This window comes from Elephantulus edwardii, unplaced genomic scaffold (genome assembly GCF_000299155.1).
Source record: "Elephantulus edwardii isolate Elephantulus edwardi_28Jun2011 unplaced genomic scaffold, EleEdw1.0 scaffold00041, whole genome shotgun sequence".
NCBI classification, from domain to species: Eukaryota; Metazoa; Chordata; class Mammalia; order Macroscelidea; family Macroscelididae; genus Elephantulus; species Elephantulus edwardii.
The window spans coordinates 6,824,296-6,841,212 of NW_006399791.1; the positions used below are offsets into that span (position 1 = coordinate 6,824,296).

Sequence of the window (16,917 nt, forward strand, 5' to 3'; positions counted from 1 at the left end):
TCTGCACTCTTCCTGGATGATACATTTGACATCCTCCCACAACTCATCAGGTCTTCGCTCATTAGTGTTCCACAACTGTATATATATATGAATTATATCTATATAGATCTATGTATAAACTGTATATGTGAACTATATATGTGAACTCTCTCTCTCTCTCTCTCTCTATATATATATATATATGAAATTTCCAGACTGTTTTCCAAAGCAGCTGCACCATTTTACCACCACCAGCAATGTATGTGTAGAGTCCCTATTTTTCTACATTTCTAGCCTGTTGATTTGGCTCCTAACCAAAAGTCAGATGGTTAAAATTTATTTTTCTTTATAAGAGAGAAATGACGCCATCTACTCCTATTAAGATTTAAGCTGCGAAAACCTGATGGAGGATTGCCATGGACTGCAATCACATCCCCATGTAGTGGTTTTAAATAGAGGATATTTAATAGTAGATGAGTAGCATTTTTTTTTAGTGAAATAAAATTTTTATTTTATACTGGTTTACTTACAAAGTTCATATACATTGTCTTTTACACCGGATCTTTCCCATTTCCTTTACCCACTCCTCCCCCTACCTGTCATATTGTGCGATCCTATGATTACCCCCCACCCCCCAGCCCATCCTCACCCTTCTGCTCCTACCCTTCCCCCTTGGATCCTCATACACATTTTACTAGTTATATTTCTGTTTCTACAATAATGGCCTTGTACAGTATTTGTCATTATGAGACTGAGTTAGTTCATTTAGAGTAACAGGCAAAGAAGAGGAACACCAGGAATGGATAATAATCCAATGAGTAAATGGAGAAATAGAAAGTGAATCCCTCCAAAGATGGCTTCACGCCAGATCATGGTAGGTCCTGTGCATCATGATGGTAAAGGCCTTGGCTTTGTTCTGTGGACATTTTGACCTGGCGAGCAGCTTGATCAGAACTGTATAGCAGGGCAATGCTCTGGTGTTTTAAGAAGATAGAATAATGGAACAAGACTTGGGAGGCACAGGGAACCTTCTTAGGAACCTACTTCAGTCCTAGGGGAGAGGCAGGTAGTAGCAGCAGTTGAAGGGGAAGGCGAGGACAGAGTTGCATCAGCAGTACTGGCAGTTGGTTGGGGAGAGAAATCTGACCACTAGTTTCTGACATAGATCTCATGGGCAACCAGAAATGACAGGGAAGGGAGTGGGGTGGGGGTGGGGGCCAGGGAGGGTAAGTAATGAATTTGGTGTTGGATTTGTGTGCTCAGAAATATTTAACAGAGATGTCCAGAATATTTGCGCTTTTTTTCTTATACTTCCCTAAAGAATTTTCAAAAACCTATGCCTCACAAAAGGTGTTCGTTTTAACTAGGTAAAAAACAGGGAGCTCTGGTGGCTTGTTCAGTGCTATCGAGTTGAATACAACTCATAGCAACCCTGTGATCAACAGATCTGAACCTTATCCTATCCTGTGCCATCCTTCTTATTCCCCACGGTGGTCAGGAATTGGACTGCAAACTCAAATCCACCAGCTGCTCCCTGGGAGAGGGATGGCCAGTCTCCTCCCATGGGGGTAAATGTCTCTGTAAACCTACTGGAAAGTCAGCTATGAGTCAATTCTGACTCCAAGGCACACCAGAATTAAAGAGAATATAGTCTTTTGTAAACATCAGAGTTTTTAAACAAAATTGTTGCTTCGCTCTTCTGGCAAATAATAAGTACAATATCAATTCTAATTATGAAAATGTATCATCTGCTTTATAAATAAATAAAAATGTTTCCCTCTTATAATTTTTTATCTCTGCCCTTACAATCACCATGTATTTTATAAGTAATCAAATAGATTTTGGTTAAAAAAACCCCAACAACTGACAGATAAAAATGTTTAACTTTTAACAGACATTTTGCTTTTTTTTTTCTTTTAACTCATATTTTTTTTGTTTTTAAATTTTGTTATTTTTGTGTGTGTGTACCATCAAATCAGATCTGACAGTACAAGGGGAGATTGCCCCTCCTTCTCCAGCAGAGCATCTGGTATAACTCATATATTTTTAAACATGGAAGTCTAAATATGATAATTCTATCATATTTACCTGCAACAAAAATATACATGTAAATGAGAAACTATTTTATATACTAACATTCTCTTCTGTATGGAATTAGCATTATAATCTGTAGTTCATAATTAGCTAGAATAGTTTAAATATATTTTTTTAAATGATTAATCATAAACTTTGAGATTGTATCTCTTAAAGAGATAAGATATTTTTTCCCCCGCAGTTGATTCACATGTCTGAGGGTGAACTAAGTCAGTTCCTACTTTTTAATAGATGTGGGCAGAGAAACATTGCTCATATAAACATGTAGATGGGAATGGAAGACATTTTATTACAGCAGTAACACTCAATTATTTCAATTCCTTCTGACGTATATGCCAAAAATTACATAATGACTTGTCATCAGAATTATTTTCATGATCTGTCAGCTGACAACTCATAAAGGTCCTCCAAATTTTGTGCCTCTTAATTGGCAAAATAACTTTTTGCCAAATCATTAAAGAAACTCACTTTTCTTTTTGGGGGGGAAATGCACCCCAAACAGTTTTAGCAAAACTTATTTAATGACTAGGAAATATTCTTCATTGCTTTTTAACTGAAAGCAGCCCTATATCCTAATCTATTCAAAAGAATTGGGAAAAGCAAACTCTTTGTTTCAGTGACAGTTTCTAATTAAATATTTTCAACCAGAACTTTTATTGTAAAAACCAAAGCCAAAACCACTGTCACTGAGTGTAATTCCCAGTCATAGAAACTCCTGTGGACAGTAGGCACGCCCCTCAGGGTTCCCAAACCTGTAAATCTTTATGGATGTGGATTGTGACATCCTTCTCCCCTAGAGCCACTGGGGGGTTCAAACCACTGACCTTATTTAACAACCAAGCTATTTAACCACTGCACACCAAGGTGTAGACTTTAAATATAGTGGTAAAACTTTGAGGCTGTAGATTTAGCTCATTCACGTAGTCGGAAATGCATTCCATGTAAGCAGATTGGCAAAACCAGTCTACATTGCAAAGCAGTTCACTAAATGAGACATATTTTTATACCAAACAAACAACTTCATTTTTTAATTCAAATAAACTTTTAATGTACATCCCCATGACAACTATCTCAGTTCTGAAAAGAGCAAGCACTGGTGTGCGCTTATTTCATTTCCTCATGAATCATTTTAAAGCAACGTGAGTTTGGCTCTCTGGGCCTAATCATATTTACCATTTCAATGGAAACATCTAGTGTTCTCTTTGGTTATTATGTAACTATTTTTTTAACATCTACGCCCTTTTTATTTTTCTTTTTAATTTCTTAAATCTTTATTGAGAGATAATTCTGAGTCAGTTCTGACTTGAAGGCACCTAACACAACCCAAAGTTCAGCAGCTTTTCACACACTCAGGGTTGTGCAGTTGCCCCCGTAATCTGTTGTTATTGTGGTTGTGGTGGTGATGGTGTCCTGAAGAGTCAGAACAGACCCATCGCTGACCCTTCAGTGGGTTTTCAAAGGCAGTCAATCACATGGGAGCTGATTGTCCATTTTTTCCCTGCAGAACTACTGGTGGATTCGAACCATGTACCTTTGCATTGGCAGAGCGATTTATTACCACTATGCCACTAGAACTCCTCTTAATGTTTAGCACATATCTATCATCCCCAAAAGAATCTCTCCCTTGACTCCTGTCTCCTGTGCCTTTCATTTTTCACTTAGTCCGTTTTCAAGGATCATCCGTGTTATAGGTTTCACGACTTCTTCCCTCTTTATGATTGACCACTTAATATTCCATTATCATGAGTATTTCACATTTTACCTATCTTCATCATTTGATAAATAGTATTTTATGAGCATTTGGTTAGACAGTTTTTGTGTAGGCATGTTTTTGGTAAAGGCCTTTAAGTGGACTTTGTGGCCCATGTGGTAGCTGTGTTTAACTTTTTGAGAAACTACCAGAACGTTTTCACAGTAGCTTCACCATCGTACATCGTCATCAGCAGTTTTTGGGGGTTCTCCTTTCTTTACATGCGTGCCAACACCTATTGTCTCTTTTTAACCCAAATTGGCTTGGATGGGTGTTTTTTGTTGTTGTGTTTGTTGGTTTTGTTTTGTTTTCATTAATAAAACATTTTCTAAAAGCAAAGTAGAGTCTAAAGTGTGATACTAGGCAGTTAGGCCGCTCTGCAGTCCTAAAGTTCCTACTGGTACCAGAGGCTCATTATCTGCCATCCCAGCTTCAACCCAGCTCAGCTCAAATAAGTTTGGAGACCACCTTTTTCCTTTGTATTCCTAGGCAATTCTTACCGTAATGAATAATGTTATCAACAGTGCTGTTTCCTTTGCTGTCATAATGAATGCAAATAATTAGCACAGAATGGTCAAAATAATCAATAGGTGCATTAGTCTTGTATATACTGCCTTCCCCCCCCCTTTTGCTACAGTGTGCTAAGCCATCTTCTGCCTAAAAGAACTAAAGAAAACCCTAAAAGAACTCTGAGTATTCTGTATATAAATGACATTGCATGAGTGATAACATCATAGTATTGTTCGCCAGCAGCTTCACAAGACTCTGAGTCAGGAGTGATGCATTCTGTGTCGGTAGGGACAACAGAAGCACACATGTCAAGTTAATATCCTTGTCATTCCCACCCCCTGACTCTTGTTATGTACCAACGAGTTGGAACCAGTAGGTTTTTAGAAGCAGTAGATCACACCGGAGATTGCCCATCTTTCTCCCATGGAGCAAGTGGTAGTTTTGAACTATGTGCCTTTGTGTTGGCAGCAGAAAAAAATCAGAGCATCTCCAGGAAGGCCAGAATAAAGGATCTGCTGACCAAAAAAGAGGCCAGAATACCTCACTCTGGGTCTTGTGCTTCACCTTTGACTGAAATATGTAAAGCGTGTAAAGACATGAAGCCCCACCAGAAGGTTCCATGCTTTGGTTAAAAAAAGCTTCACCTCCATCCATCCCATTGCCATTGAGTTCATTCATATTCACGGAGACCCTGTAGAATGCTGCAGGGTGAGGATGTGGCAGCCTGTTCTGTAAAGAGTTCAGCCATGAAATTAAAATCAGGAGTCTTCTCCATGCTCTCTGGGGATTTAGCTCCTTGTCTTACCCTACAATAATTTTTTCCCTTTTAAGCACAGTTAAAATTTTGAAACCTTGCTGGCCTAACTATGTATGTGTTTAATCTTTTAAATAATGTTTTTGCTAGCTTTTTTAATCAGCCTCTTCTTTAGAGACTAGGACTCTGATATGTCTTCTCTACATATTTTCTTCTGCAGTCTTAATTTTTTTGTCATCCAGCCCTATATGAATGATGACCCATTCCCTCTCTGTCACCATTCTTTCACTTTAACCCTTAACTCAACTTCCATTTTAGTCTCGTATTATATAAGCTGCTAGTGACAGTTTTCAGCTTAACACAGCTTGGTCTGTATATTTGTGTGGGGGCGGGGGCAGGAATCAGTGTTTAATTTTTAAAGATGGCAAAAACTTTCTTCCTTGTAATACTAAATTTCATATTTGGAACTCTTTCTTTTTTTTTTTTAGATTTAGCATGAGTTTCAACAGACATAATCTCAAATACTATGTATTACAAAAAAAACCAAAAAAGGTGGCATTTGACTGCTTAGAATGGATCAGAAAGCATCACCCGTGTAAGTACACCACATGAATTATATCCAAGTGATAAATGTCTTTTTAGTACCACACTAGAATATGTAAAATTGCGTATTAAACATTTCGTTTCTCAGTTTGATAGTGCTAACTTGCTATTTATAGAGCAGAATATTAACAGCTCTTTCCGTTCTAGAAATTATAAAATCTCACTTGGTTTGATGACAATAAACTCTAACAAAAAATATATTTAAAAATGCCCTCCTCCGCACCTATCTTATGATTCTCGGTTTTGCTCTCTCCTCTGGCTGTTATCAGCATATGAATTATACAGTTCTTTGTTTTAGTGCTTTTTCCCAACCGTATCTCCTTCTGACTCGTATTAACTAAAATGAGATTCTGAAATGGATAGCTGTTTTCCCTGCAATCCCTTATCCACCTTTCCACAGAGAATATTTTTTGTTAAACATTTCTATTTTGCTTTTCAAAAATTGGAAGACATGCTTACTTGAATAAATCAAGCCATAAAGAGATAATGAAGGAAAAAGTCAGTAATTTCCCCTCGTTAGCCCACTTCTTTGGGGCTTCTAGTATGAATAGCTGAGTGTATTTTATTGAGTACTACTTTAAAACCAGAAAATAAAGGATATAGTCGATTCTGTGGTAGAACCAAGGATAGAGAATTGACTTTTATGTCTTTTTTCTTATTACTATTTTAAAAATAACATACATTAAAAAGATGATATCACTTGTACTGGTTGTAGAAAATGTAGAAAGCAAGGTGAAAAGCAGGAGATAGAGCTCCCTGGGGCAGCATAGGTGCCGTCAAGTCAGCTGCGGTTCCTGGAGAGACGGAGACACTGCCCAGTGCTGCCACATCCTCGCGGCCATTGCTGACCCTCAGCCTCTTATTGGAGTCAGCCATTGTTAGGATTTTGGCTTATTTCTTTACAATATGTGAATACATTTTTTTCCCATTAGCATACTACATACACATATTGTCTTTATATCCTTTATATTTTGAACATTTTCCCGTTGCTTTTTTTAAAAGCTTAGGAAATACCTTTTAATAGTTAAAGTATATTTGATTTCACAGCTTCTTTTCTGAGTTAGTCCCTAGTGTTGGCCATCTAGGTGTTTCTTAATTTTAGTTTTCTCTAAATATAAGAAAACTTTGTATAGGTATGTGTAGCGCTGCAAATCATTGTTGAGGTTAGTTTCCTCGAAGGGAAGTAGGTCAAAGGATAGAGAGATTTCCAGGAATGTTAATGCATAGTATGGCCATATGCTTTCAATGAGGTCTACGTGGAGGCACATTCCTGCCACGTAGCCAGTGTGAAACAGAGCCGGGGACTTGTCACGGCTCCATTTCCGACACATGTGAATTCCTTGCTTGGTTTTTCTGCCCATGTGAAACCTATGGAGAGCTGTTTATGGGTCTTGTGTCTGTGAGAACATAATGTAAATTGTATTGTTATTTAGATTCCAAGTCTTCATAATACTATTTGGGTTCTTGGCAGATGACTCGGGGATAATTTACTGCCTCTCCAGGAGAGAATGTGACACAATGGCTGACACGTTGAAGAAAGATGGTCTCGCGGCTCTTGCTTATCACGCCGGCCTCAGTGATGGTGCTAGGGACGAGGTGCAGCACAAGTGGATTAATCAGGACGGCTGCCAGGTAACGGACTTAACAATAAACAAATTGTGGGAACAATCTTTTTTTTTTACTATGCATAAGAAACATTTTCCTCCTTGTTTCTTTCTATATTGTGGTAAAAATATGCACAATACAATGGACACCATCTCCACAATTTTTTCATGTTCCATTCAGTGACATTGCTCACGTTCTCCATGTTTCCCAGCCCATTGTGCGATTGTTCTAAGTCATCCCCCTCAGCGTTTACATAAACTCAGTGACTCCTAGGCAGAAAGCCACTTTGGTCCCTAGAGCTTCGCCTTTTCGTTTGTTTTGTTTTTTAAAACATTTTCTAGTTTAAGCTTTGCCTTTTCTTAACTTTCTATGTAATTGAGGTCAAATAATAGTTGTCCTTTTATGATGACTTATTTCCACTCAGCAAAATGTGTCCAAACTCCATCCTATTGTAGACTTTATAAAGACTTCCTTTATTCTACGGATCCCCCCATTATATCTGTATACCACAGTTTGTCTATCCATTCATCTGTTGAAGGACATTTCCATTTCCATATTTGGGCTGTTGGGCATAGTAAGGCAGTTGACACGTTCAGCATTGGTGTTCAAGTCCCTGAGTGTCTACTGTCAAGTCTTTGAATATATACTTTGGAATGAAATTGCAAGGTAATACAATATTTGTTTTTTGAGGAACTTGTGTTTTTTGAGGACCTGCCTCTATATTTTCCACAACTGTTGTGCCATTTTACATTCCCAATGACTAAAAGAAAGGAAACCTTTTATAAAATATAAGCAAACTTGCATATGTGCAGTGTAATTTTTTTTTTACCTTAAAGATAGTATCAGACTAAAATAAAAAAACAGGTATGGGTGTGTCTGTCTTCCACAGTTACTTCTTTTCCCCCCAATAACATAAAATAATTATTTTTTTATTAATATGTAAGTGAGCATAAAATTTGCTCTTTTATTCAGTTCAGTGGGTTTTGGAGTTTTTATTGGTTTGTTGGAGGTTTTTTTGGGTTTGTTTTGATATGGTCGCAAAATGGTACCACTATCACAACTATTTAATTCTAGAACATTTTACCACCTCCAAAAAGTGAATGGATAAACTCCTTACTCATTAGCTCCCCCATAGTCCCCTCTAATCTGCTAACCACTGCTAATCTATTAGTCTGAATGGCACCAAAGATACCATTGCTGATGTCAGATGAATCTTGGCTCAAAACAGAGCATACCAGAAGAATGTCTATTTCTGTTTTATTGACTAAGCAAAAGCATTTGACTGTATGAATCATAACAAACTATGGTTAACATTGAGAAGAACATGTCTCCCAGAACATTTAATTATGTTTATATGAAACCTATACCTAGACCAAAAAACTATTGTCAATACAGGAACACTGCATGGTTTAAAACAGTAGAAAGGTGTGTGTTAGGGCTGTCTCCTTTCTCTATACCTATTTAATCTGTATACTGAACAAATATTCCAAGAAGCTGGACTCTGAAGAAGATTGAAGTATCAGGATCAGAGGAAGATTCATTAACAACCTGAATTATACAGACAGCATATCCTTGTTTGCTGAAAGTGAGAAGACTTGAAATGCTTGCTGCCAAAGATCAAAGACTGTAGCCTTCAATATGGATTACTTCTCAACATCTAGAAGACAAAAATCTTTACTAGACCAATAGGCAACATCATGATACTAGGGGGAAAGGATTACAAAGACTTCATTTTACTTTGATCCACAGTCAACTCCCTTGGCACCAGCAGTCAGGAAATCAAAAGATGACCCCAAATAAGCAAAGCACTACTGAAAAAGAGAAATAAGGTAGGAGGCATCACATTCCCTGATCTTAAATCCTACTGCACAGTTGTGATGATCTAGACAGCATGGTACCATGCTGGTACAGTGGCAGACACATCGATCAGTGGAATAGAATTGAGAACCCAGAAATCAGCTCATCTACCTAAGGTCAACCAATTTTTGGCAAAAAGACAAAATTCATTAAGTAGGGAAACGAAAGCCTCTTTAACAAGTGGTTTTGGCAAAATTTGAAAACCATCTGCAGAAAACTTAAGCAAGACCTGTAGCTCATATAATACACAAAATCCAGCTCAAATTGGAATAGGGACCTAAGAGTAAAACCAAAGACTATAAAATTCATCAGAGAAAAGCTAAGAACAACTCTAAAAGCCCTAACCCACAGCATGATTAGACTTCCAAAATAAAAATCTACAACCAGGAGAGAATAAAATAGATGAATGGGACCTTCTAAGAATCAAATTGCTATGCACATCAAAAACGTCTTCAAGAGGGTAAAAGAAAGCCCACAGGCTGGGAAGAAATATTTGGTAATGACATATATGATAAGGGACTTTATAGAATACTCTAGCACCTCAACAAGAAAAAGGCAAACAACTCAATCATAAAATGAGCAGAGGATATAAATAGACTACCAAAGAAGACATTCAGATGGCACACAAACACATGAAGAAATGTTCAAAATCCCTAGCTTTAAGAAAGATGCAAATCATAATAATCATATATCACTTCTAATCTGAGTACAGGAATCCAGAATTAAGGTTGCATAGAGAAGTGTACTCGGGGTGGGGGGTGGGGGGAAGGGACGTGGGAATTGTATACTAATGAAGGAATTTTTTTTTCTCTCTTCGGAGGGGAACACGAGCTGGTGGGGAGGGGTGGGCAGGGAGAAAATTGCAGCAATGAGTGAATGGAAATGCAAAACTTCTGTAAAAAAAATTTTTTTTTAAAAAAAGAGAGAGATGCAAATCAAAGCAACGATGAAATATCTCACCCCAGTAAAAAACAGCAAAGTTCATTAGAGCAGCAAAAACAACTCTTGGTAAAGTTGTGGGGAAATTGGAAATCTTAATCACTTTTGGTGGGAATGTAAAATGGTACAGCCACTGTGGATGGTGGTGTGGCGCTTTCTCAAAATGTTGGAAATGGAAATACAATTTGACCCAGCAATTCCACTAGTAGGAATATACCCTAAAGAAACCGGAGCTGAGACTCAAACAAATGTGTACATGCCCATGTTTATTGCTGCATTATTCATATTAGCAGAAAGATGGAAGCAACCCAAGTGCCCATCAACAAATAAATAGAAAAACTATAGTATATTCATACAGTGGGATATTATGCATCATTGAAAACAATGAGCTCATGAAATATTATACAACATGTGGGAGACTGGAGGACATTATGCTGAGTGAAATATCTCTGTCTCAAAAGGATAAATACTGTATAACACCGCTGTTATAAAATAGGACAGATGGGAGATGAGTTGAGGAGAATAGGAAAAGAGTAGATAGATGAATGAACACTGCATTGGAACAGATGAGGGAAAGAGCTGTCTGAAGGGAAATATATTATTAGGCATTATATATACAGCAACAGTCTGGAACAAGAGTTGCATTACAAAGTGGACTGGGGAAGGGAGGAAAATGTGCAACAATGAATAATTGAAAACCCAACTTTCTAGAAACTTTTGTTAAAATCACAATTTTAACACTAATTAAAAATATCGAAAGATGTATTGCATTGGGATTGTCTGCCCTCAGGGATCTTTCCAATACTGAGGAGCAGTGATGTCATTTTTGAAGGGGAAGGTACGCCTGATTCAGGCCATGGTCTTTTCAGTCACTTGCTATACACACATCTGAGAACTGGCCAATAACTAAGGATAACAGAAGCAAAACCAATGCCTTTGAGTTGTGGTGCTGGAGAAAAGTATTGAACATAAACAATGGACTGCAAGGAGGACAAACAAATCTGTCCTGGAGAGGGTGCTCCTTGGAGGCAAGGACTTTCAAACTCCACCTCATATATTTTGGGCATATTGCCAAGAGGGACTAGTCCTTAGAGAAGGACATCATCCTTGGAAGAGTAGAGGGTCAGCACAGGAGAGGAAGACCCTCAATGAAATGGGCATGTTGCTACAAGAGACTCTTCCTTAGAGTGGGACATGATGCTTGGAAAGGTGGAGAGACAACAAAAGAAGAAGATCCTCAACCAGGTAGATTGAAACAGTTAACACAGCAGTGGGCTCAAGTGTGTTGGAGGTTGTGAGGCCAGATGGCACAGGACAGGTCAAGGTTCAGACCTGTTGTTCATAGGGTCACTAAGAGTAGTTCTTGGTTTGATGGCACTTAACAACAACATATTCACATGAGAAGAATGGGCAATCTCCTCCCATGCGATTTTCTGCCTCTGAAAACCCACAGGAGAGTCACTGTGATTTGGTTCTAGCTTGGTAGCAAACAAAAACAACATGCCTTTATTTGGTGTGTTTATAATTTGCAAATATTTTTTTCTCATACTGTGGGTTGTCCTTTCTTTTTCTGTATCATTTTCTTTGACATTTTTATGAAGATCAAGACACTTTTTCTGGGTTTTCCCTTTTGATATCTTGTGCTTATGCACCATAGCTCTAAGAAAGCATTGACTAGTCAAGATCACAAAGATTTATTCCTATGTTCTCTTCAGGGAATTTTATAACTTTAGCGCCTAAATTTAGATCTTTGATCTATTTTGAGTTCATTTTTATAGATAGTATGACAAAAACCCCCAGCTTTATCCTGTGGCATACAGATACCCAGTTGTCCCGACATCATTCATCAAAAAGACTATTCTTTCTATCCCCCATTAAATTATTTTCTTGAAAATAAATTAAAAATGTGAGGGTTTATTCCTGGACTCTGAATTCCATCCCGTTGATACCTCTCTGTCGTTAAGCCAGAACCATGCTCCCTTGATTACTGTAGCTTTGTTATGACTTTTGAAACCAGGAAGTGTAAGTCCTTCAACTTGGTTCTTCTTTTTCAAGAATGCTTTGGCTGACAAGACGTTTAAGTAGCTGGTGAGCATGTGGAAGTACACTCAGCACCGTTAGTCATTGTTGGGTGCCATCAAGTTGCTTCCAACTCCTAGTGACCGACCTCATGTGCCAGTAGAACCGCCAAATGGGGTTTTCTTGGATGTAGACTTTACAAAATCTAACAGCCAGGCTTTTCTCCTGTGGAGCAGCTGAAGGTTCAAACTACCAACCATTACTTTATCAGCTGATCTACAAATCAAAACTGCAATAACATTTCACTTTACTCCCACTAAAATAGCTGTGATTGGGGTGGGGGGTGGGGGTGCAGGAAGCAGATGTTGAAACAAAGATGAAGAAAAGTTGGAACATTCATCCGTCACTTGTGGAATTATGAGATGTACAGCTGTTGTGGAATACAGGATAAAGTTTCCTTTAAAAATTAAATATAGAATTACCACATTGTCTTCATTATCTAGTGCTGCTATAAAAGAAATACCACAAGTGATGACTTTAATAATCAGAAATGTATTCCTTCACAACCCAGGCAGCTCGGTGTCTAAGTTCAGGATGCCAGCCCAGGGGAAGGCTTCCTTTCTGTTTTGATTCTGGCAAAAGAGCCTTGTTGCTTTTCAGCATCTTTGTGTAGCCTGTTGATACTTGGAAATCTCCGTGTGTCTCAACATCAATCATGCTTTTAACCTAGGAGGTTGACCACATAGACTCTGGGTCCGCAGGATGCCCCATTCCTGGTTCTTCTCCCTGTGGCACTGAGCTCCCCTGCTATCTGCCCCCTTTCTTAGTCTCTTTTATACTTCAAGAGAGATTGACTCAAGATACAACCTGTAGATTGCATGCCGCCTTAATAGCAATACCTACCACTTGTCCTGACTCAAAACCATTGTAAAAGTTAGGATTTACAACACGTGGGGCAATTACAGCAGGTCACAAAGTGGAGGATAATTGCATAATACTCAGAATTCTGACCTAACCAAATTGATACATGCTTTGAGGGCACACAGTTCAATCCAAAACACATATGGCCCAAGAATTTTATCCTGAGGTGTATACCCAGTAGCATGAAGAGTAGGAAAACAAGCGCATTCATATATACCAGTCGTCATTGCAGCCCTGTTTTGTTAGTCAAAAGGTGGAAGCAACCTATTTGACCATCAGCAAATGAACAGACTGTGGAGCATATATGCAGTGGAGTGTTCCCGACTGTGAAGAGAGATGAAGTCCTGATACACACTATGACATGAATGAATCTTGTAAACTTGTGGATGCTGAGTGAAATAAGTCAGATACAAAAGGACAAATATTAAATGATTCCCACTTACCTGAAGTACCTAATATAAGCAGCTATGTAGCAATCAAGAGTATTATTGGTTATCAGCGGTGAGAGACAGAGAGTCATTGCTTAGGAGTGATTCTCCAACTCCTGTTCTAGGGAATGGGAGAGTTTGGAGATAGAAAGTTGTGATGGTTCTACAGATGGTGAATATTATTAATTGAACATGTAAAAAAAACAATTATAAAAAAGCTATTCTTCCCGTAACTCTTTGTGTAAAAATAATTTTGTTTTACCTTTTCTGAGTCTTGTATTTCCATATGATTTTAAGATTCAGCCTGTTGGTATCTGACGTGGAAGTAGAGCCTGCTGGGATTCCGATGGGGTTCACACTGACTCTGTAGGCTAATTGAGGGGTAGGGAGCTCTGGTGACATTGTCTGTAGGACGTTGTTCTGCTAACCAAAAAAATCCAACAATGCCCCTAGCAGTTCGAATCCACCAGCAACTCTGTGGGAGAAAGCTAGGCAGTCTCATCTCGTGAGATTTACAGCCACAGAAACCCACTGGAAGGGTCAACTGAATCCATTCCAAGTCCTCAGCAAGGAGAGAGAGAGGAGAACTGGTACTATTGTTGTAATAATTGTAAGCACCCCATCTATGAGCAAAGGTAATCTTTCCATTCATTTAGATCTTTAATTTTTTTAAATGTGTCCATTTCAATGTACAAGTCTTATACTTAGTTTGTAAAATTTCTATTTTATTCTTTTTTGCTATTACAAATTATTCTCTTAATTTAATTTCCATTTTGTTTGCTATTAATGCACAGGTAATGGTTCTGGTTTTTTCATATTGACCTCTGAGCCTGCAATCTTACAGAACTCATTAAAAAATAGATTTTTAATGGGAAGTAAATACTGTTTCTCTAACTTGGAAAAATCTGACAGAAATTACTATTGCTTAATAAATCTAATGCCATGAGACCAGTAGTGCAACATATTAAAAATGAATTGAGACCAGTTCTTTCTCCCAGCCTTCTCTCCTGATTAATTCAGACCAGAACACTTGAGGGGATGCTGTGCAAGGTAGATATTTTAGGGTGGGAGTCAGGAGGTTGTGGCCGCAGTTTAACTTTGAGAATTGGATCCCAGGCAGGATGGAGAAGGCAGCATACAGGGTGTGGAAGTTATGGAGTGTGGATGACAGAACTGAATGGATGAAAAGGATATTCGTGAGGAGTTGACTGTGGAGCTTACCAGAAGTCAAGCATACTGAGAAAGGTATATGAATTGTTAGGTATCGTCGAGTGAGATACAGCCCATAACTGACCCTCCAGCAGGGTTTCAGAGGCTCTAAATCACACAAGACAAGACAGCTCATCTTTCTCCACGGAGCTGCTGGTGGATTCCAACCACATGCCTTTGGGTTGGCAGCACGCCTCCTTACCACTAGGTCACCAGAGCTCCCTGGTACATAAGTTAATGTGGGCAAAATGGATGGGAAGTGACAGAATTATAGACAGAAGAATTGAGCAAATAAGTAAGTGCATCAAGAGCAGAGGGGAGCAGAAGTTTTTCGTTTGTCAGAGAAGAGACCTATAAATATAGGAAAGGAGAAACCTAAATGAACTCTTATGGTGGGATGGGATTAGATGTATCAGCATAAACTCATGGGTTGCAAGCTTCCTAAAATGACAAGGATATAAATAGGGATATAAGTGTGTGTGTGTCTTTATGCCCGTAGATGCATAGCTTCCTCTCCTGAGAAGGCCTGGGAATAGAGACACCTCGATAGTTAGGAAGAGCACATCTAGCATCCAGTTCTTGCTTCCTAAATACCACTGTCCAGTTAAAGAGCCAGGACTCCTGGAAAGAATGTCTTGATTCCAAGGCTGTGGCAGGTGAAGCCGATGAGTCTGAAAGAAAGGCAGTGGTGACAGAACAGGGAGGCATGTCTAAAGGAAACTAAAGACAGATTGACGTTCACTTTGGCCAAATCAATTTTAAATGAATAAATAAATGAAGAGAAAGAAACAAGTTTTGCTTACAGCAGCATGCCAGTAACTAATAAATGTATAAAGAACGATAGAATTGACCCATCATCAAAAAACCAAACCTGACCTACTGTCATCGTGTCAGTTCCTAAACCACTGAGCCACCAGTCCCTCTACTGACCGCATTGGAAATATGCTGTGCTGCCAACTCAAAGGCACGGAGTTCAAATCCACCAACTGCTCCACAGGAAAAAGATGAGCAGTTTCCTCCAGTGCTGTTTCCTGCCTCTGAGAACCTGCAGGATGCTCAGCTGTGAGTTGGTTCCAACCCAACGCACACAACAACACTGTTAAGTAGATTCTGACTTACATTGACCCTTTTATAGGACTGAGGAGAATTGCCTTGTAGGTTTCCAAGGTTGTAATCTTAGCAGAAGCAAACTACCATATCTTTTTCCTGCATAGAAACCAGTGGATTTCTGTCAGCAGCTGAGTGCTTAATAACTGTGCCTCCTGTGGACTCATCACCACCAAAAAAAAAAAACCACCTCAAACTCAGTGTCTTTGAGCTGCATCCAACTTGAGACCTTCCATCGGATTTCAGAAGCTGTAAATATGGGAGGGGACTGCCAGCCTTTCTGCTAACAACCCTGCATGTTAGACCTTGCACCATGAGAGCTCCTTGTTGGCCTGTATCATAGTATAACTAATTCAGCTAAGGTACATCAAGGGATGCAAAAGCCAGTGGGTTAAAATCCCCCAGTATCGCCTCATAAATCACTTCTCAATTAGGACCAGAACAGGGGCTTACACTGGAGAACGCTGGTGCGGCCCCTGCAGTGAGACTATCACAGATAACGTCACAAGTCGTAAAACTCTGCCTGGTGTGGCTGATGATGGCATCACCCAGGTGAGATTCCTTCCAAAAATGCATGAGCTGCACGGAATCACAGGAAATACCAGATACACTCAAATTCAGGAGCTTCCTTTAAAAATTGACCTAGAGTCTTCAAAAGGGTCTAGGTCATGCAAGTCCAGGAAAGGCTTTTAATGATGCCCTTTCATTACTGAAGGAAACCAAATGCAAGAGAAAGATCTTGGATTTGTACTAGAAATGGCATGACTGGGTCTTTTGGAGAAGTTTGGATGCAAACAAAAAATTAAATGGTATTAATGTTATCAGTGTTGATGTCCTGATTTCGATGGTTGTATCAAAGTTATGTAAGGAGCCCCAGTAGCACAGTGGTTAAATGCTTAGCTGTGAACCAAAAGGTCAGCTGTTTGAACCTACCAGTGACTCCCTGGGAGAAAAGCTTGCAGCCTGAAAAGTCTTACAGCCCAGATCTTTAGGATCACTAGGAGTTGAAATCCACTGGAGTGTATACAGCAATGGCAACATTGTGGCTCTGTAGGAAAGTGTCCTTGATTCAGGAAATACACAATAAAGCATTTACCAGTGATGGGTCATCATAAAAAGCCCTTTTCTTTTTTTTTTTTTTT

At 38.9% G+C, this 16,917-nt stretch overlaps 1 protein-coding gene across 1 annotated transcript in view; it reads left to right on the top strand.

Annotated features, from left to right (window-relative positions):
• Positions 1 to 16,917, top strand: part of BLM (Bloom syndrome, RecQ helicase-like) — a 99,451-nt gene that overhangs the window by 44,124 nt on the left and 38,410 nt on the right. Inside the window, 4 exon segments of the mRNA XM_006885212.1 lie at positions 5,031 to 5,041; positions 5,126 to 5,191; positions 5,576 to 5,682; positions 7,162 to 7,322. Coding sequence (XP_006885274.1) covers positions 5,031 to 5,041; positions 5,126 to 5,191; positions 5,576 to 5,682; positions 7,162 to 7,322 — 345 coding nt within the window.